At 47.5% G+C, this 20,504-nt stretch overlaps 1 protein-coding gene across 2 annotated transcripts in view; it reads left to right on the forward strand.

Moving 5' to 3' along the window:
* Positions 1–20,504, forward strand: part of LOC122388177 (probable methylmalonate-semialdehyde dehydrogenase [acylating], mitochondrial) — a 268,791-nt gene that overhangs the window by 132,659 nt on the left and 115,628 nt on the right. For both annotated transcript variants that reach the window (XM_043379029.1, XM_043379030.1), the window contains exons 6-7: positions 13,697–13,813; positions 14,298–14,544. In XM_043379029.1, the coding sequence (XP_043234964.1) occupies positions 13,697–13,813; positions 14,298–14,544 (364 nt within the window). The remainder of the gene's footprint in view (positions 1–13,696; positions 13,814–14,297; positions 14,545–20,504) is intronic.

Consider the following 20,504-nt stretch of genomic DNA (forward strand, 5'->3'; position numbering starts at 1 on the left):
CGGCGCAGGCTTCTTCTCAGGTTCCTCCTCCCGCGTTTGGAAAGACTGCCACGATCTTTCCGACCACTTGTTGCTGCGAATTCGGGAACCTTCTTGTGTAGCAGCTCAGGACCTTCCCTTCCCGGTGGCTGGCTGCCACTGTTTCTTCTTCATCTGCCATTTCACTTCATTGTCAAATGTCTTGCATTTCCTGCACCCTTGATCTTGATCTTGTTGTGATCTGGGCTAAACCAGTAACATATGTTTGCGCATGTACGAGTTGGATCCTTGTGATCAGATTGCTGCTCCTCTCGAACCTCTAGATGTTATCTTGTCTTTGTTTCTTCGTAGTGAAGTGTCTCCTCTAATCTCCTTTACCGTCGATCTTGTTTCTTTCTGGGCGGCTTCTTGATAGGTGCGACTCTGCTGATTGCATGTTGCATTTTGTGACTGCAGTTCCCTTTGAATAACTGGGTTCAAATTTGTCCCTTTGATCGCAAACTTCTTGAGATGTCATGATGGTTCTTCATCTTCTTCAGTCTTCTTTCTCCCCTTCCTGGCTCAGTGAGGTGTAGCATTGTTGATTGTAGGTTCCGTGCAACATAGCTGAAACGCATCTGAACAGCTGGGTATGATTCTTCATTCTTGATTATCAATGCCTGGAACGCAACGTCAATGCTTTTCTTAATTTTACCCGTCTTAGATTTTGCTTTCCTTGATTTGGATTTTGTGCAACATTGCTGAGTCCATGTTGCTGTTGCATGCAATAGAACTGCAACGCCACCGTACGACTGGATCCGTCTTTCTTTCTTGCCCGCAGATTTCTTGGACACAATGCCAATACTTCTTTTTTTTTTACTTCTCCGGTCTTCGGTCTCGTTCTTCTGGATTTGGATTTGTGCAACATTGCTGGTTCCGTGTTGCATGCAACCGCATTGCGATGCCTCTGAACAGCTGGACCTGCTTCTGTCTCCTTGACCACTAACTCCGTAATTGTTAATGTTCCTCCTTAAATTTTCCAGTTTTGACCTCGTTCTGCTGGGTTTGGATATGCGTAACTTCACTGATTGCATGCAACAGAACTGCAACCTTTATCGATAGCCGGATTCAATTGTGTCCTCTTAATCTCAACCTTCTTGGATGTTATGAAGTATTTTTGAATTTCTTCTGTCTTCGGTCCTGTTTTCTGGCTTCGGGTATGTGCCACATTGCTAAATTGTGTTGCATGCAACGGAACTTGCAACGCCTCGAAACAGCTGAAGTTCTTTCGGACATCTTGACTATCACCTCCTTGAATAGTGTTCTTGAATGTAGCTTGGTATCCTCCTTGATTTCTAGCGTTTTGGTTTCGTTCTTATTGGTCCCTGTATGTGCAACATGGCTGATTTTCATGTTGTGTGCAACCGGATTGCAACTTCTCTGTACTGTTGGGTTATATCCTGTGTTCATAGCCATGACCCCAGTTGATACGTGGTTCTTCTCCGTAGCTCCTCCGGTCTTCGATCCTGTTTTTCACGGGCTCGGATATGTGCAACTCGGCTGATTGTATGTTGCATGCAACTGAGCTGCAACTCCTCTGGGCTGTTGATGACATCCTGTTTTCATAGCCAGTGGATACAACGTGTCTCTTCTCCGTAGCTCCTCCAGTTCGTCGATCGTATTTTTCTTCTTGGGCTCTGGTATGCGCAACTCTGCTGATTGCATGTTGCATGCAACTGGACTGCAACTCCTCTTCCTCCTCTGGACTGTTTGATGATGTCCTGTCCTGTCAGTGAGTACAACCTGTTTCTTCTCTATTGCTCGTTCAGTCTTCGGTCTTGATTTTTTTTCTTGGGTTCGGGTATATGGAACTCTGCTGATTGCATGTTGCATGCAACTGAGCTGCAACTCCTCTTCCTCCTCTGGACTGTTTGATGATATCCTGTCCTGTCAGTGAGTACAACCTGTTTCTTCTCTATTGCTCGTTCAGTCTTCGGTCTGGTCTTGATTTTTTTTCTTGGGTTCGGGTATGTGCAACTCTGCTGATTGCATGTTGCATGCAACTGGGCTGCAACTCCTCTAGACTGTAACTCCTCAGGACTGCTGGATTATATCCCGTCTTCATAGCTAGTGGATACAACGTGTTTGCTCTCCATGGCTCCTCCAGTCTTCGAACTTGAATTTTTTTCTTTGGGTTCGGGTATGTGCAACTCTGCTGATTTCATGTTGCATGCAACAAAGCCATTGCCCCACGTTGGGCGCCACGAATGTGATGATGCCCCCCCTGGGGGTCCGGAAGCGGTGGGGAGTATGTTTCAAAAAAAAAATTGTTTAATAAAATTTCGTTCATCGGGGGTGTTTTCTGTCCGAGATGGTTGCCGACCTGCGCCGTGCTCTGGAACGACCTCAGGTGAGTGTTTTCGGCTGGTAGATCCTCAAATGGTTGATTAATGAGTTGATTTTCTTGCTGTTTGATTTCTCTCTTGTTCAAACGTAATTACACACCCATTTCCAATTGCTGGTCGGTCCGTTGGTTTCAAGCTGACCGATTCCTTTCCGCCACCGTTCCTTGTGCCTGGGGCTCGTCACAAACAATATTTATAATGAGGCTGGCTTGTCGCTTGTCAACATATAGTCTTCACTGCCTAGGATGGTATCTGTCTCATAAGGAATTTAGGACACGGATGTCTCCCCAAAGCATATAATTTTGATGCCTCCCTTGAGGACATAACCTGAAGCCACCATCTGATACCTGATAGCTACCCACCATTCTCTCCCTTTCTAATGCCTATCATCCCAAAGATAATCGAGTACATCCCCATTTAATGTCGCCCTCAATGCTGAGATTAGATCTCCCGCTGGTCCTTACACTATATGACGCATACCTCAATCTCCCTCAGACTCACTCTCTTTGTCATACCTCTCTCATCCCACTACAATAAATTTGATCCCGCGTCGACCTCTCAGTCCCTCCCAGCAATTATTCTAACTCCCTCCAGCGGTACATATCAGGGACAATAAACGCAATTTGTTCAATAGACTCCGTGATTAGTGTAATTTTCATCTAGGCTTACTCTTACCTCCCAACGACTTATCGCGCCCCATTCCAACATTGGAATCGTGTGTGCTCCTCCTAGCACCTCTTGGGCTCCCTGGCCCAATATCCTCGAACACCTACATCACTTGACCCTGATTACTTGTCTAAAGGTGCAACGCAGGTAGCGATTACATTATTAGCGTTCGTCGAGGGTGTGATTGGTTCAATCAATCTCTGCCGGCCCACTCTCTTCGAACACCTACATCATTTGACCCCGATTACTTGTCTAAAGATCGACGCGGGTAGCGTCAGTTATTAGCGTTCCTCGGTGGCTTATGATTGGTCCGTCAACCTCTGCCGCTCACGGCACATCTCTGTTTCCCTACTAAAATCCCGCGGCCGGACGTTGGTTACTGACCCTTGCAGCCCTTCTGTGAGAGACCGTCTTACGCGTTTTCACCTAACGAACCGGTGGACACAAGCCTGCTACCCCGACGACCGCAGTCTCTTTGGGCTCGAACAGGTTCCTACCCTCTCATACAGCCATGGCACCCGCGAGTGGCGCCTTTCAATCATTGACCGGTGTGATTCGAAAGACTCCATGACTTATCTAACCTTCAATTTTATCCGAAGTCGTAGAAGTTTGTCCTACAGATGTGTTTTTCACGCGCGTTAGCTTCATGAGTGATACATGCTGTGGCCTTCCAACGATGGGCTTAATCACTTACCTCATCTCGGCGGTATTAATCCTTCGCCCAATTCTTGACTCTCAGTCTCTCCCCTCTTGCGGAATTATCCCTCGCCTTATCCTCTGTCATTTTCGTATTTGTCACTCACCTTCGGCAGTGTGCTCCCTCGTCCTGTCTCTGTCTCTTTCTGACTCACCTCTCAGCTTGGGCGTCTTATGGCGTTCTTTGTTCTGATATCTGCCTAACATATTTACTTACTTACTCCGTAACGTGAGACAGTCCAATCCTAGAAGACTTAGACGTATCAGCAGAGTCAAAAACACATGAAAGTGTTGCAACATACCTCCTCTCCGGCTAGCATCCATCCTTAGATCTTTCCTCCTTTTGTAATTCCGGTTTCAATAGCTATCGACCACTTCAGGGTCACTCCTTCTGTATCTCCTTACCTGTCTGACCCGTAGAATCCCTTCAGTCCATGTGCGCACCGCTGCGCGGTACGAATCAATTGTTACCCGCGACCCGAACAAAAAAAAAAAAAATCATCGGATAGAGAAATCTGCGCCGCCAAATACTCAGACCATCTACTACTCCTTTCATCTACACGATATTTACGCCTATCAGCCGAAACGTCTCCACCGCAGCTTGCTATATTCACTCAGTGACGTCATATTCCAGGAAACAGACTGTGTTTGTTTACCCTTGTTGATCAGTAATGACGTCATAAGATCGTGTCGTCTGCGGGTTGGTACGCGTATATTCGGACTTCTCATCGTCTAACCTTGGACACGCCAACTTTGATCTGAATTTCAACTTGACTATTCTGAGTGTTGCCTGTGATTTAATGAAGTAATTCTCGGTAGTGCCCAATCATTTGTAATCATGAATATTTTTTTTTGTGGATTGCCGTCTGGCGTCCCTCCCCGCGCTGTCGCAAATTTCTCTGGGGTCGTAAGTATTTGCATCAAGGGAACTCTAAGGTAGTGCGCCGGATTAGTCTCAATTTGGCATTTCGATTTAAAAAACAATTCAACTCATGTGATTTCATGTTATCTTACTGAACCGATTTTTGTGAGAGTCAATTTTATGATGCAGATTTTTATTGACATACTCGACCAGGGGCCGTATTCACGTCGACTTCGTAAGTCGATTTTCTTTCGTAAGTATAATTTGGTATTCACGTCGACACTTCTCAAGTTTTTATCGACGGAGTGGCACGTGATTAAAAAATTAACTTAAGAAGTAGGTCAAACTTAAGAAAATTCTTACGAAAATGATCGACGTGAATACGGCCCCAGATGATTTATTTAACTTGCAATTGACAATCGACTTGTGGTGTTCTAATTTAAGGAAGCTCGGTTTACCGATTGCTATGTTGTTGAAGGTGTACAAATTTTGGCAAATGTGGTATCCAATTATTCAAATGGGGAACATCAGCAATGGGAAATGGCTATATCAAATCAAAGACCGGAGCAGTAAATTACAATAAGCTAATGGGGAACTGACCATTGGAGAATGATGCTAATTTTTAAACTAAATTGATGACTCGGCAAAGACTGGTGTAATCAATAGTACGCTCATTGCCATTTCTCCAGTGTTAATGGTAATTTGATTTATTTACCTAGTGGGTACTTTTGCTGGCAAACCTGCTATTATAATTTCAGTCAAGGTAGCTGTCCAGGATAGAGGACAATCCGATAGACAGCCCTTCGTTGTATCTGTTCCGCCATCTGACAAAGTGTGTCATGTTCAATGATGCCTTATAAATTTCAATTCCAGGATATCCCTTTTTAAGTGAAACCACACTGGTCCGAAACTGTGGTGTTAGCATCCGAGGCCAGATATGAGATCAGTTGTGACTTGTGAGGTCAATGATCGTTGACATTGAAATTCCATGTTCAATAGATCATGTCAATAGAAAGGGATCACATAACCTTAGGTGTTACTGGGAATAATCTGACTTGAATTGATACATGTTGCTGTTTATCATCTGCATTCATTAATTTCTACATATCCCTCCAAAACTTTGTAAGTACGGTTGTCAGTACTTTTCACACCACGCATGACATGAGGTGAATGTCCTCCAAGGCTTGGGGTGGCAATGACCTTTGACATATTGAGGGAACGACACTAGAAATGTGACTGGGGTTGGTGCAATTTCCTCATAAGTCCCTGGTGCTGCTCAGTTGAATCTAACACCATCTGACTCAGCCATGTCACTTTCTTCCAATTTCGAGGTTTTAGTGATGCACGCTCAATCATAACCAAATAATTCTCCATTCCTGCCTTTAGCCTATAATTGTCTACTAATCTGATTTGGTAGCGTGCCTCGCGATGTACAGTTTGGTTTCGACTGACAAAGGTAACCAGTTTCTCCCAGAATCAGACCGTAGAGTTGTTCACCAAAATTTTCTAAATTTTTGATCATATGTGGCTGCTGTCTATTCTCCCCTTTTTTGACCACCCGCAAATTTGTCCGTCTTTTCTACTGAGGTCATCGTGGGTCAATCGTTGAAAGAAGGGTTCGTCCAGCTGTCTTAACAGATAATTTGTTTCTCTCAGCAGGTCCATATTGGTGCATTGTTCGCGGTGCAGCTGAGGGCCGCTGACCAGCGCTCTTTCCGATCCAGCGGCGAGGGACCGGGTTGTGCTCGTGAGATTCACTGTCTTTGCCGTTGGCCTTATCTGGGTTATATTAACATGACGGTCACGTTGCCTGCTGGTTAAATGAGTTATCACGCCTTACTTGAAAGGACTTGAAGGGGTTCGACAAATTGAACGTAATTACATGCAATGATCTCTAAATGCTAATTCCTTTGAGAATGTGCCCGGTGATCAAAAGCTATCTTGTTTGATTTCCTCATTTGTTAGATGTTGAAACGAAGTTGAAACTCAGACCTTGGGTTTGCTGTTGGTCTGAGTTCTTTAAACAAAAGATATTTCATCGAATCTATACGATATCTGTGATTTAAGCCAACGCAGAGAGTTAGGTGATAACCATTTAAAATGCTGGTAATTATGAGCTTAGCGGTGACATGACCTTGTTCCACGCCTGACCGGCGATCATTCTGACTCACCGACGCTTTTGGCGCCGCCTAGTGGATGTAGTTGTAGGTTATACGGGCTAGGTGGCAGTAGAGTGCCACGCATCTCATTCGTACCAAAAGCTTTCATTTATGGGGTCGATCTTTGTAAAGACTGAATTAAAACGTTTTGCTTCGACATCCTCCTCCCTCTTTCTCTCTCTCTCTCTCTCTCTCTCTCTCTCGCTCACTCACTCTCTCGCTTACTCACTCTCTCGCTCACTCACCTTCTCGCTTACTCACTCTCTCGCTCACTCACCTTCTCGCTCTCTCTCTCTCTCTCTCTCTCTCTCTCTCTCTCTCTCTCTCTCTCTCTCTCTCTCTCTCTCTCTCTCTCTCTCTCTCTCTCTCTCTCTCGCTCACTCTCTCTCTCTCTCTCTCTCTCACTATGATCATTCACATTCGCCCTCTCACTCACCCACTCATTTCAGTCAGTCACACGCAATTGCGTGCCGACACGAGGGACCTCTTGCGGCAGTTTAGGGAACCAGCTTGGTCTATTTCACGCTAGGCGGCACTGCTAGTACTGTCAGCTGCATCTGAGCGCTGTCGGAGTTTGTGCCGAAGGCAATGGATCTTGTAGGTGGCGCTAGTGGTGCTACCGTTGGTGCGTCAATTGACCTGTTAATTGTTTAAGGTCATGTTTAAGGTCAAGGTCATACATTTTTCATTTCGCGCGGACTACAATCGCTCAGTTTAGAGAAAAGCTCACAGGTCCAACATCAGCTAATTAGGATCTGCATCCCGTTCAGTAAGGTGGCCTGGGGACAATCTGACCTGAATAGAACAAATTCTTTATTCTACATGAAGGACATGAGCTGCGGTAATTTCTCGCTTCCCTCCGTAACCAACTCTAGGCGTGTGCAAGCAGGGTGACATTTTTGACATAATCACGTCACATTGAACGGTAACTCGCTTGATGTTTATGATCCATTGTCTCAAATGATGCATCAATTTAGCAACCGTAACATTTCCACGTTATTCTTTGATATACCTCGAAGGGGGAGCTGGCATCAATATCCGTTAGGTACTGATAATGCTAGGAGAGAAAGGGGGATTGATTGACAGGTTACGAACAGCGATAAATTTATAACGATTGAAAAGGTGATTCAGATTTGTATCGGTTATATGAACGCGAATCACGAAACGACTCAATGCTGATTTAATAACAACCCGGAAGGCGATTCAGACCCCCAGCGTTCTTGTTCTGGCGCTGAGCTGCCGAAGGAGCAGAATAATGTTTGATGTTTATGTTTACTCTCCTTATCCGAATGTAACTGAACACGTCACGACTTCTTGGGCCGCCTTCGTATCAAACCTTATCCAAATGGTGAATCTGTCCCAGGAATGTGGCGATCCTACGCTGACCGTCGATTTATCTCGAATAGCACTTGTAAGAATTGAGAATCGATTGACAGACTTGGAATTAACACTAGATTGACAATGGATTGATACGCTGGCCTACCGAGTTCAAACTAGTTAGATTATGAAACAACTTATGCTGACCTGCTAGCTTAAAAAAAAATGTATCTGTGATGGTCGCGTCGTGAGGGGTGATCATTGCATTTCCGTTGATTCGCGATCAGATCGCCGCGGTGCAGTCCCGGTGAGTCTGTGATGTTATGCCGGCGTAAGGTCGTGTGGTCGACGTGACAACTTAAAGATAATTACGTTAGCGGTCTCTGTGAATCCGAATCAGCAACATATCTGAAGTAACCCTCCCTTCTTTCCCAGACAGATTATTGAATTTTCACGCTATATTTACAAACGGACGATACAATGCTGGTCATTTTCAACCGGTGTACCACGATCGGTTGTCAGCTCGCCAATGCCAACTTAGCCTTAAATCTAATCCCAACGCCCTAACTGCAGAGAACTTAATTACAAACCATCGCGAATTGAACCGTCATGACGTCATCTGACGTAGTTTGACGCGTCAATAGTGACCAGCGCCCCAAAAATGACACCACCTGACCTATTCCCCTCCCCTCATACATTGAATCCCCCACCTCACTGCTGCCAGACCGCGCGCGCGATGGCCGACGGATAGCGCTCCCCCAATACCAATGTAATGGTGAGCCATTAGCCTACACTGACCATTACTGACCCGCCCCGGCTGTCGCGCTAACCCTCTCCCCACCCCATTGGTAATGCCGGACTAGTCGGACCCATTCACACCCCTCCCCGTCTTTACAAACAGACGCACCACTGCCGCGCTACTCGGTCGGGAGCGGAATGTAATGACCATCTGCCCTCCCTTACAAACAGGTCGTACCGCGGTCTGCCCGGCCGGGACGCAATATGGAGCGCGCGAGACCATCCTACCGCCCTCCCCTGCACGGTGTTAACCCATTACCCTCCTAATGGTGGCTCAAGTTAGACCTCAGGGAGTGGCATTTGTAATCCAGATCAGAGACATCCGATGGGTAAATGGGAGGTGAATTGTCCATGACGGGAGGCAGTCTTGATGGGGCGGACAGATGAGATGACTCACTTGACAGTGTTTGATGATTGCTGTCCACTCCAGCTGAGGTCCGGTGCAGTGATGATCCGATCAGCAGAGAGGCCGCTCCGGCCGAAGCCGGGCGGGGGGGGGGGGGGTGTCCCGCGCCGAGTCCCGAGGCGTTCTGTCTCTGGTGGTCGACCTCCGGTGATCCGTCCCGGGTCTGTCTCGTCCCCTTCTTCTTCTGCATTGAGTTTTTGTTCTCCTGTGATTTCCGGGCCGGAGGTTCCGGGCGTCGCCGGGCCTCGCTGACCGGGGCAGAAAATTGGCGACATCCCGTCTCGCATCCGGAGTCGAGACCGTCGCCCTCCTCCTCCATTCCGCCGGAACGTGACGTCATCCTCACTTGCTCGGCTCATCCGTCTCAGCTGTCTCCTGCCGGATGACGTTTTCACACTCGATTTTCGCCGGATGTCGGTCCCTGCCTGTGCCGGACGGCTGACCGCAACGACATCCTCTCACCTTCCTGTCAGCTGCGTCGGCAGGATGTGCGTGGCGCCAGGCGTCGGGAGGCTGGTCCAGCACCGGGAGCAGGTGGTTCCGGCTGCGTTTCGTTTGTCGGCGGCCACTGCGCCGGCCCGGATGGGTGTGTTTGTACTCCACCCTTCGGCGAGCCTTTGATCTTCGCTTAATGGTGACCGGCCGACGAGTCGGGGATCGTTTGGTCGACCCCCTCCCCACGCCGGCTCAGCGCCGCGGCAGACAGTGCGATCGTCCTTACGTATAGAGTGTGAGAGATGTCTTTTTTTGATGTACGGAAAAAATGTTACAGCTTCCAGCTGTTACAACAATAAGCAAAGGTCATTATAGTGTTACGACCATACGACGTACGGGAATGAGTTATCAGCTGTCTAATCGTAGACAACACAATGTCGAGCCTTAAACTGTAAGCCTGTATTGGTATTGTTTCTTTTATTTGGCTGTCGAACATTATTTATGGTTTGAAATATGATTTTATGTAAAATAATTTATATGAAAAAGCCGTCTCATAAGTTATGACCCCATTTCACCACACGCAAGTGGCAGAAATGACAATGATCAGCTGACGCATTTTTCTTGGCCGAAGTCAGAGCGCGCAGCCCGACGCACCACCACCGCACCACAAAGTATGAGCAGAAGCCGCGCCCAAAGCCAGGGCCCCGGTAACGTGAGGTAGCCGAGTCGGGGCAGCGTGCGCTGACCCAAGCCGGGGCCGCAGCTTTGGGCGCGGTCCACCGCATCCCCGCGGGCAGCCCCGGGCTATCACATGACACCGGGAGGACGCGCGGCTCCGGCTTGGGTCAGCGCACGCTGCCCTGACTCGGCTACCTCACGTTACCGGGGCCCTGGCTTTGGGCGCGGTCTACCGCACCACCTAACAGGCGTGTTCGAAACCGCAGGAGCTGATGATGAACGGGTTTATCGAAACTTGATTGGATGAGCATATCGGTAATAGCGATTTCAGTGTGTGCATTTATTGTTCATAGTGGTGTGAAATGTGGTTGGGGTACGACCGACAACCCGTCGGGGCGAATTTCGCACTGGGGTACTCAAAATTTGAAGAATTTAAGACGTTTCCATGAGTTTTGAAGGTATGGATAAGTTCTAAAAATCCGGTTCTCCTTATCTGGGCCATTAACTCCATACGGTCCAGGAAAGCTGGCACACTACCTTTAAGTACAGATTCGGTCATGTTCCTAACTGAGGAAGTGAGAACAACAACAACTGCTTTTTCCTATCCGCCATGGCTTGCTGGTTCGTGATTAAGATACGAATCATGTAAAAATATGTGTTAAGAAGTAAGAACTCACTTGTCCTCAGGGCCTCGGATAACATGTTAACTGAGTGGGGAGTTGCCCACCCAGTGGAGTGCTTTTGCCCACGCAATAAAGGCGGAGACGGAGCAGCTTTGGGCCGCCCTGGGCCGCCGGCCGGTGCTCGGCGCCTTCCGCGCTGGGCCGGGGGTGTCTGAACACCCCCGTCTAACTCAGCTCCTGGGCCACGTAGCGACATGTGGTAGGCGGCATTCGAAAGACTGTAAAAATGAGGAAAACACTCGGTCATTATAAGGTCAAGTCAAAGCTCAGGTCGCCAGAGGTCATGAAAAGGTCAAATTTGGACTATTTCAACAATTTTCGAAAACCTGGCGCATAACTTGGGAACCAATAGAGCTGCAGCGCCGCGGAAAAGCGCATTTCGATAGTTTCAACGCCACTGTCCCATAACTATATTTTTGCTTGGGTGTCAGAGAGGAAAATTGCTGACCAAAAAGGGGATAAGAGTGAAAAATTGTCGGTCAGGTAAGGTCCAAACGAATAGGAAATGATCAAAAGAAGTACTATCTTGAGTCTTAAGAATGGTCGAAATGCTTAATGCTGCATATCATTCGACTAGGCTCTTCAAGAGGAACAGAATGATACCATTTTGAAAGCTGTATCTTTATTATGTGACAAGTTATTGGCACAAACGTCATTTGACCTCAGTGGACCTCATTTGACCTGACCCATGGATAAGTACACCAAACAAAGGAGCACGAAGTGACATAATGTTAAGTCCTGAGGTTTCAAAGCACAAAAGTGGTAGAATGAAGCGTTAAGTGATCATTTCTTTTGTAAGATTATCAAGTGAAAAGCACTAGCCTCTTCGGGAAAACAAACATTTGAATTTAATCGTTTGAAAGTCGGCCGACGCAGGGCCGGGGCATGTTTAAAGATGACTGCACAAAGATACTTCAAGCGTGCATCATTTTACCTGGGCATAAATTTCGTGCAGAAAATCAAAGTCCTGTCAGTATGGCAATGCATTGTGCCCTCGGTGTCGCAGTAAAGGCAAATAAGAATTTTAGCCATATTTGATGAACCTTTTCATGCCTGTGGAGTTCAGTAATGCTTTATGCTTTATTGTCCCTGCCTTCCAATAAGAAGGAAAGCATGTTTAGTGTTACCTATAATGAAGGTTGGGGTGGTCCATTTTGCAAAAGTTTGTAGGATCTTTCGGGCCGGGTCGGAATTCGTGTCGATACCATGATACAAGGTTGTGTGCAAAATTTTATTCCGATCGGATAAATTTATCCCGTCCCGCAAAGCGACCAAGGTTTTCAGGCATTTCAAGAAATGTGTTGTAAAATCGAGTAAAATGCATTTCAAGGAATATCATCGATGGGGAATTGTTTGTCAAACACATATTTTGCTATTTGAGGTCACTGATACCAGGTCAGGTCACAGAGGTCAGGTCACTGAGGTCACAATATGAAAATATCATGTGATGCATGTTTTAGGCTCCATTTTACATGCCAAATGCGATGATGTGTGTCAGCCAGCCTTTTGGGCCAGTTAAGATAATGTTCTGATGAAGGTCAGGTCAAGGTCAGGTCAAATGAGGTCAAATTTCAAAGTTGATATTTTGCATAAGATGGGTATCGATTCGATGCAGCTCGTCACGGGGAGTTCAAATGTTGGTCTTTGTTTTGCGCTACGTGGTCTAAAATTGCTAAAAGTTGAGCTAAAAAAATTTGATGTCATCAATTTTGAAGCATTTTTCGCTATAACTTGGCCAAAAAAGGAGATATTGATCTAAAATTTGGTATGTAAATGGAAGAGCGCAGGGACTATCACATATCTTCCGGTCCTTTTCGAAATTCGAAAAAACTGGGATTTTCTTGCGTTATTCTAAAAATATCATTTATATATTTTATATATTTTATTATATATTATATATATATATTTTATTTTTCATGGGTCAAAATCTCAAAATTTTGGAAATCCGTGATAGCAGTTTTGTAGCCCCGTCTTTTCTCTACATGGCCATTTAAAGAACGTTGAAATTGCTTGTTAATTGTAGCTTTTGTGAGCGTTTCAATATTTCATGTTTTTTTGCTCCTTTTTGCTCGATCATGACCTCAGTTGTTTGACCTCAATATCTCCTGATCTAAGGTGACCTAAGACTTGACATTTTGTCTGGAGGTGTCAAATTGATGCCGAGGAAGGTACAAAAAAATTGGCGGCGCTGTGCGCCGCCGTTTTCTTGCTATCCAGGAAAAAACCAAAGGGGGGGGGGGGGCAAATTGGCCCCCTAATGGGGCGAGGGTTAATCCCAAGTGATCCGTTGGGTGTTTCGAAAATTGTTGAAATAGACGAAATTTGACTTTTGATGACATCTGGTGACCTATCTTTAACCTGGCCTAAAAAAAAATGTTTCAAGTATCCCCGTCATTATTTTTGACGCTCTTTCGGGTTTCGAATGCCGCTTACTGCGTGTCGCTAGTCTCTACGTGGCCCAGGAGCCGGTTTAGACGGGGGGGGGGGGGCATGAAAACGCCGCCCCCAGCACGACAGGGAAACTCGGACCACCAGCAAGGCGCGGGTTAAAATTAAATTCGCGCTAAAGTGGCGATGGGCCACACTGTGCCGACTGTGGCTGACGTGCCGGTACGTTCGCCGTCCGTCGACAGGAGGCCGGCCTGCCCGACGGCGTGGTGAACGTTATCCACGGCGAGCACGAGGCAGTGAACTTTATCTGCGACAGCCCGGACATCCGCGCCATCTCGTTTGTCGGCTCCGACCAGGCGGTGAGTAGCAGTCCACTCCGTCGCGGCCGGCAGGGACGGCACCAGCACAGGTCGTCGCCAATCCCTTAACTTTCTCAAAGATCGCCCTCTCAAAAGTACGATGTTTTGTGTCATGTGGTGAAGGCTGTGTGATAAATATGTCTAGACGCTGTTTTGCCATGCGTTCCTGCCCTCTAGTTGCATTAACTTGTATTTGTTGTTGTTTTTATGGACAACATGCTGCTTATTTGTATATCAATGTAACTCACTTTGAAAAAAGATTTCATTTCATTTTGCAAGCAAATGGATTGGCAGGTTTTTGCGCCATTTAGTTTTGCTACTCTTTATATTTCTTTGTGGTTTCGCTTGTGTTCCTATGCTTTATGCCTACATCGTCTAATGTAAGACAAGCAATGTCTCCCACGGTTGAAGCACGGTTAACCACTCTCTCGATTTACCGAGCATCTGCGGCTCATATGGCGTCGCTGTTGTCGCTTCGCTGCAGGGCAAGCACATTTACGAGCGTGGCAGCCGCAACGGCAAACGAGTGCAGTGCAACATGGGCGCCAAGAACCACGGCGTCATCATGCCCGACGCGAACAAGGAGAACATGCTGAACCAGCTGGTGGGCGCGGCGTTCGGCGCCGCCGGCCAGCGCTGCATGGCGCTCAGCACGGCCGTCCTCGTCGGAGAAGCCAAACACTGGCTGCCTGAGCTGGTGGAGCGCAGCAGCAGGCTCAGGGTCAGCGCAGGTCAGTGCCAGCGGGTGCCGGACAGGGCGACAAGTCAGTGGGGGACGGACAGGCCCTCGGTTAGTCGGAAAGCCATATGATCCACAAAAGAAATGAAAGATAGCATTCGAAAGTCGATGGTGAGATGATATCAATTTTGTATTTTTATCAAAAAGATTTAGTTATCATGTCCCTCAAAGACCATGTGAAGACCATCTTGTTTTAATGTGTTAACAATTACGCGAATTGGGCTATCGCCTACAGATTAAACGGTAAAAATTCATCCGTTAGGGTAGGGTAGGGTGGGGTAATTTGAACGGGTGGGGTAATTTGAACCAGAGCTGCGGAGTAGATGAATTTTCGGGTGACTCCGACCCCGATTTCAAAAACTGACCCCGACTTCAGCTTCGACTCTGGACGTTTCTTTTTAAAATCCATATTATGATGATAAAGTACTGTGGAAATCTGTTTATTTTTCCTGAAAGGATCATTTATGCGTTCCAAGATCTTGCACTGCAAATATGCTTTATAAAAAACATGCAGAATTAGAAGCAGGTTCTGGTGAACCCGCCGTCATCTGCTTCTTTCGCTGAAAACGCCCGTCCAAAACAGGACTACGGCCTTTTTTTCGACAAATTCTGATTTCGAAAGGTCAGCGAGCGTAGTAGGTATTATCCAGCAAACAGGTGCAGAGTATAGCGTTGAGCCATGCGACGTTAAATCCGACTCCGACACTCCGACTCCGGAGTCAGAGTCCTTAAAGGGACATGTTCATGTCTAACATGGGGAATGGAGCTGAGATAGCAGTTTTGCTCGTTATATGCTAAAACCACGTAATACGGAGCCATTCGTCTCAAAAGTATACATTGACAGCGCTAGAGAGCAATCTCGATGGTCTTTACAGATCGCCAAGGTCTTTACCAGATGTGTATGGCGTTGCCACGAAAAAGACTAGATTTCAAGCAACGGTGCAGTTCAGTTCAGTTCAGTATATTTTGGTAACCAAGAACAAGAAACATCGGAGAAAATAATCGCAGATCGGCGCAAAAGCAAAAACAAAAGGTGAACCGATTCGCCTAATACGTTTGAAGCATTATTAATCTTTAACTCACTGTATGCTGGAAAACATACTCTAACTACCTTACTCAAAATTTCCAAGGCATTTATAAGCAACAAATTTGACTTTGTTTTGAGGAGTCTGTGATTGATCTTGACCTTGTCTTGCTCTCCATTTCACTGCAATGCAATTGCATTATCGAAAATCCTGTTTTATACAGCACTAGCTTCACCATTATCATCTGATATTGAAGGCAGCATTTATCACTTCATCATCACCCCACAAATCCTCAACTTTGCTCAACTTTAAAAAGCCTCTGTTAATGGCTGAGCGATCCTGTGGATAATTTATTTTCTTTAATTAGTGTTGTCTTTCCTGTTCTCCTCAACAGATACAGATCGCTAGCATTGTAATCAAAAGCATTCCTAAAATATAATTGGTTTTTTGCTTGATTCGCACACAGCAGTTTCAAAACTGAACACATCTAAAAACATCTGCGCCAAGTACCGATGTAGCTCAATAACTAATTGAAAATAATAGAACAACTTTGTTTTACTCTGTTTCTTCATTTTTCAGCAATAGCGGTCTACAATCTTTCTTGAATTAATTTTAAGGTGCCAAAATATATACACAGTGGCGGCGGATTCGATTTTGGCGTGGGGGGGGCAAGATCCCAGTCGAGATGATGTCATAGGCGGATCCAGAAAGGCGTTTTCGACGCTGTAGGGGACATACCCCCCCAAAAAAAAGTGTTCAAAATCCAAAAACTCCTCGGATTTCGATTCCTTACGGATCTACTGCTGAATAGTATAAAGTAAAAAAAAAAAATCCTGATAAAAGTGTTATCATTAGGAAACATAAGGTATGTTTTGTCTCTTTCGGGCGATGCAGGGGCCAGGGGAGGGAGAGTAAATATTTGCTTTAAATGCCCGCTCCCTGGATCCGCCAGTGGACGATGTAACGCTTTTCGTATTGCTGTATTAGAAAAAAGCTCCAATGGAAAAAGTTGTGCCATAACCCGATCGCATATCAGATTTTGAAGAACGGTTCCAAACCTTTTGAAGTAGTTGAGCGCTATTCTTCAATGAGGTAACTCGTTACCATTTCCTCTGTTCATTTTACGTTCGATTTCCGTTTAGCTTTCCTTTAAAAAGTATTTTCCGCTTCCCCTTCGAGCTGCCAGCAAACAGACAATTAGCTATGCTATGCGTAACCAACCTCAGTGCAAACCTCACAACCAAGTCCGTCCAGGAAAAACACTGTAGCTGTACAAAAAGGGGCTATTGGTATATTCAGCCCAATGAACACGACACAGACATACTAGCAAGTATACATGTCTCAACCGAGACTGCCCTGCCAACGGGCCGCCACCCCTCCCCCCGCGCGGCGCAATGGTGTCACCACCCAAAACTAGAAACCCTGTCGTGTGTGTCCTCCCCCGGAAAAAGTCCTAACTAGAAAAAAAACGGGGGACCTAGCTGGGGAAAAAACCACATTTTGTGGAAAAACCCATCTTTATTTAAGAGTGTGGTGCGTGTAAAAAAAAAAGAAAACCCTAAAATGGTGGTGGGTGGGTGGGAAACGCAAAAACATTTCAGAGCGAGAACACTGCTGACTTGCGTCAGACCGGGCGGCCTAGAACAGAGTGACCGCGCATATACACTCAAACCCCGCGCCGCCACCGTCACGTGACACGAGTCGCTCCACCAATCAGAGGAGGCCGCCGCCTCAGCAGCCTTGCCGCCCGGGGCGCGGGCGGCCGCCCGCCTGCCGCCGAACGCTGCTCGCCGAGGCCGGCCCGGCTCCGGGGCCGCCCCAGAGAAGACGCTCGTAGTGTCGCGGAAAAACCGGTTATATCTTGTTATATATAACCGGGCGTATTTTCCGCTTCCCCTTCGAGCTGCCAGCAAACAGACAATTAGCTATGCTATGCGTAACCAACCTCAGTGCAAACCTCACAACCAAGTCCGTCCAGGAAAAACACTGTAGCTGTACAAAAAGGGGCTATTGGTATATTCAGCCCAATGAACACGACACAGACATACTAGCAAGTATACATGTCTCAACCGAGACTGCCCTGCCAACGGGCCGCCACCCCTCCCCCCGCGCGGCGCAATGGTGTCACCACCCATTCAATACATCCACCCAGACACCAATGCGCCATAACAAAACACCCCTTTCCCGAGACCAGCAGACCGAATGGGGGATACAAATAAACAACAAAAGACTTTAAGTCGCCGCCAGTGTCGAGACCAGTGGCAGAGCCCACCCAAATACGTGCTTGGTAGTTGGTTGAAGGTAAGTAATTATTTCCTCAACCTGGCCCGGAGCTTACCAGAAACGCCACGATCCCTAAAACCTGCCAACATGAATGTGAACGATACAGCGGTCACCAATGAAGAACAATATTACATTTATACCAAAACCCTTACAGCAAGACTAACAAGTAACAACCATTAGCATTAGCCACTACTGCGATGATAGCCTCCACCAACTAAAGACCCTCGATATACCCGACGAAAAACAACCATCCATGAGTTCTGTGGCAGTTAACAAAAGCTGTATTTTCCTTTACCTTGAACCCTATACACATACCTATCAGCGCGACCATGCATTTTCCCAAAACTTTGGAAGGGGTTAGAACAGTATCAACGAAGGTCGTTGATAGCCGCCCAGCAAAAAATGGGAGCGCTCTCAGCCCGCTCCAGGAATCAGCGCTCCAAGCCGCCGTAATGACGCCCGCGCTATACCGGGCGTCCTAGCGGCAGCCACCTACGGGTAGACTAGCGAGCCGCCCCGCGGCCGTTGTAGAAGGTGGAAGAAGGGAGCATCCCGAGCAGCACCAGGGGCCGTGAGAAACGGCTTCCCCGGGCAGACTAGCGAGCTGCTTTTTTATTATTGCTAATGTTAATTATTATTGTTATTATTGTTATTATTGTTATTATTATTGTTATTATTATTGTCATTATTATTGTCATTATTATTGTCATTATTATTGTTATTATTTTAGCGCCGTCCCCCCAAAAAAACATGGTAACCCAATGGTTGTTAGGCAACTAACAACAGAGGCCACAGCTACTGTTACGTGTACCTTAATCCCTGTGATATGCGTGGCAATGATAACGACCATGAATGTTACCTAAAGCTTTGCAAAGGTTAAAACAGTGACCACGAAACTATAGGTAATCAGGTCATAGATAGCCGACCAGCAAAAGGGGAGAGCTCTCAGCGCCCGCCGGCATCCACATTCAAAGCCGCCGGAATGACGCCTGCGCTACCGGCGTCCTGGCGGCAGCCACCAACGAGCAGACGAGCAAGCCGCCCCGAGGCCGTTGTAGAAAAGCACATCCCCGGCAAACTAGAAAGCTGCCCAGAGGCCGTTGAAGAAGGGGACTACCACGGGCAGACTTGCGACTAGCGAGCTACACCCGAGGCTGTTGTGGGAGGGGACGCCCGCGGGCAGACTATCGAGCCGCCCCGAGGCCGTTGTAGAAGGGGACACCCCCGGGTAGACTAGCGAGCTGCCCCGGGGTCGTTGTAGAAGGGGACACCCCCGGGCAGACTAGCGAGCTGCCCCGGGGTCGTTGTAGAAGGGGACACCCCCCGAAGGGGACACCCCCCCCCCCGGGCAGACTAGCGAGCTGCCCCGGGGTCGTTGTAGAAGGGGACACCCCCCGGGCAGACTAGCGAGCTGCCCCGGGGTCGTTGTGGAAGGGGACACCCCCGGGCAGACTAGCGAGCTGCCCCGATGCCTTTGTAGAAGGGGACACCCCCGGGCAGACTAGCGAGCTGCCCCGATGCCTTTGTAGAAGGGGACACCCTCGGGCAGACTAGCGAGCTGCCCCGAGGCCGTTGTGAAGGGGACACCCCCGGGCAGACTAGCGAGCTGTCCCGGGTTCGTAGAAGGGGACACCCCCGGGCAGACTAACGAGCTGCACCGAGGCCGTTGTAGGAGAGGATATCCCCGGGCAGACTAGCGAGCTGCCTCGGGGTCGTTGTAGAAGGGGATACCCCCGGGCAGACTAGCGAGCTTCACCCGGGACTTGTAGAATTGGGCATCCCAAGATTCTCCAAATGTTTAGGGCAATTACCCGACCTGAATACCAAAATACCCGCTGTTGAAATCTGATAGTATCCGCATCCCCCCGCCACGGGCAACAAGCTTGCCTTCCCGCTAAGCTCCGGATTGATCAGGGACCAAAAGACCGGCATACAGACAGCCCCTACGCTGTAAACAGGCCAATATGGGTAAAAATTGCCGTAGCTTCCTAGCTCGACACGTTTTGGAAGTGTTTACTGCCTCCAAACGCCGAGCTGCCTCAATGTCACCCATAGAAGGTACAGTAACTCACCCACCAACCAATCATAGGCAGGTCCTGAGTGACAAAAGTACACAACCTGAGTACACACAACCAGGTTGCTATCATAAAAATGTTAGAAATTACTCGGAACATCGTATGGTAAAATTAAAATTCCAACCACTCAATGACCCCCGGTGACGCCGACAGCGCACGCAGCAACCGCGCGCGACCCCTGACAGCGCGCCTCCGAATAAATTAATAAAAAATATATAACGCTTGGAAAAAGGCCATACATCACAAAAAACAGCTCACCTCCCAAGGGGTACGCTCACTACGCCAAACCTTACGCCAGTATCAGTTGTCCTGTATGGGAACCACGTGTCAACCATAGCCAGGCATAACCAACGACAACTCTACAAACTCAACTCCCAACCCTCAACACCAACACCACCGGTTAACACCGGCCCACCTCAGTGGCCACTCAACACCTAAGCCGGCCAGGTCGCGCGCTTGGAGCTGCTACCCCTTGGAAGAATGAGCTGAATCCATTTAAACGGAGTGTAGAATGCCAATATCCAGCGTTCTAAGCAAAAGCAAAGGTATAACAAATTCCATCTAAAGTG

Source organism: Amphibalanus amphitrite, unplaced genomic scaffold, assembly GCF_019059575.1.
Source record: "Amphibalanus amphitrite isolate SeventyFive unplaced genomic scaffold, NRLGWU_Aamphi_draft 000312F_arrow, whole genome shotgun sequence".
NCBI classification, from domain to species: Eukaryota; Metazoa; Arthropoda; class Thecostraca; order Balanomorpha; family Balanidae; genus Amphibalanus; species Amphibalanus amphitrite.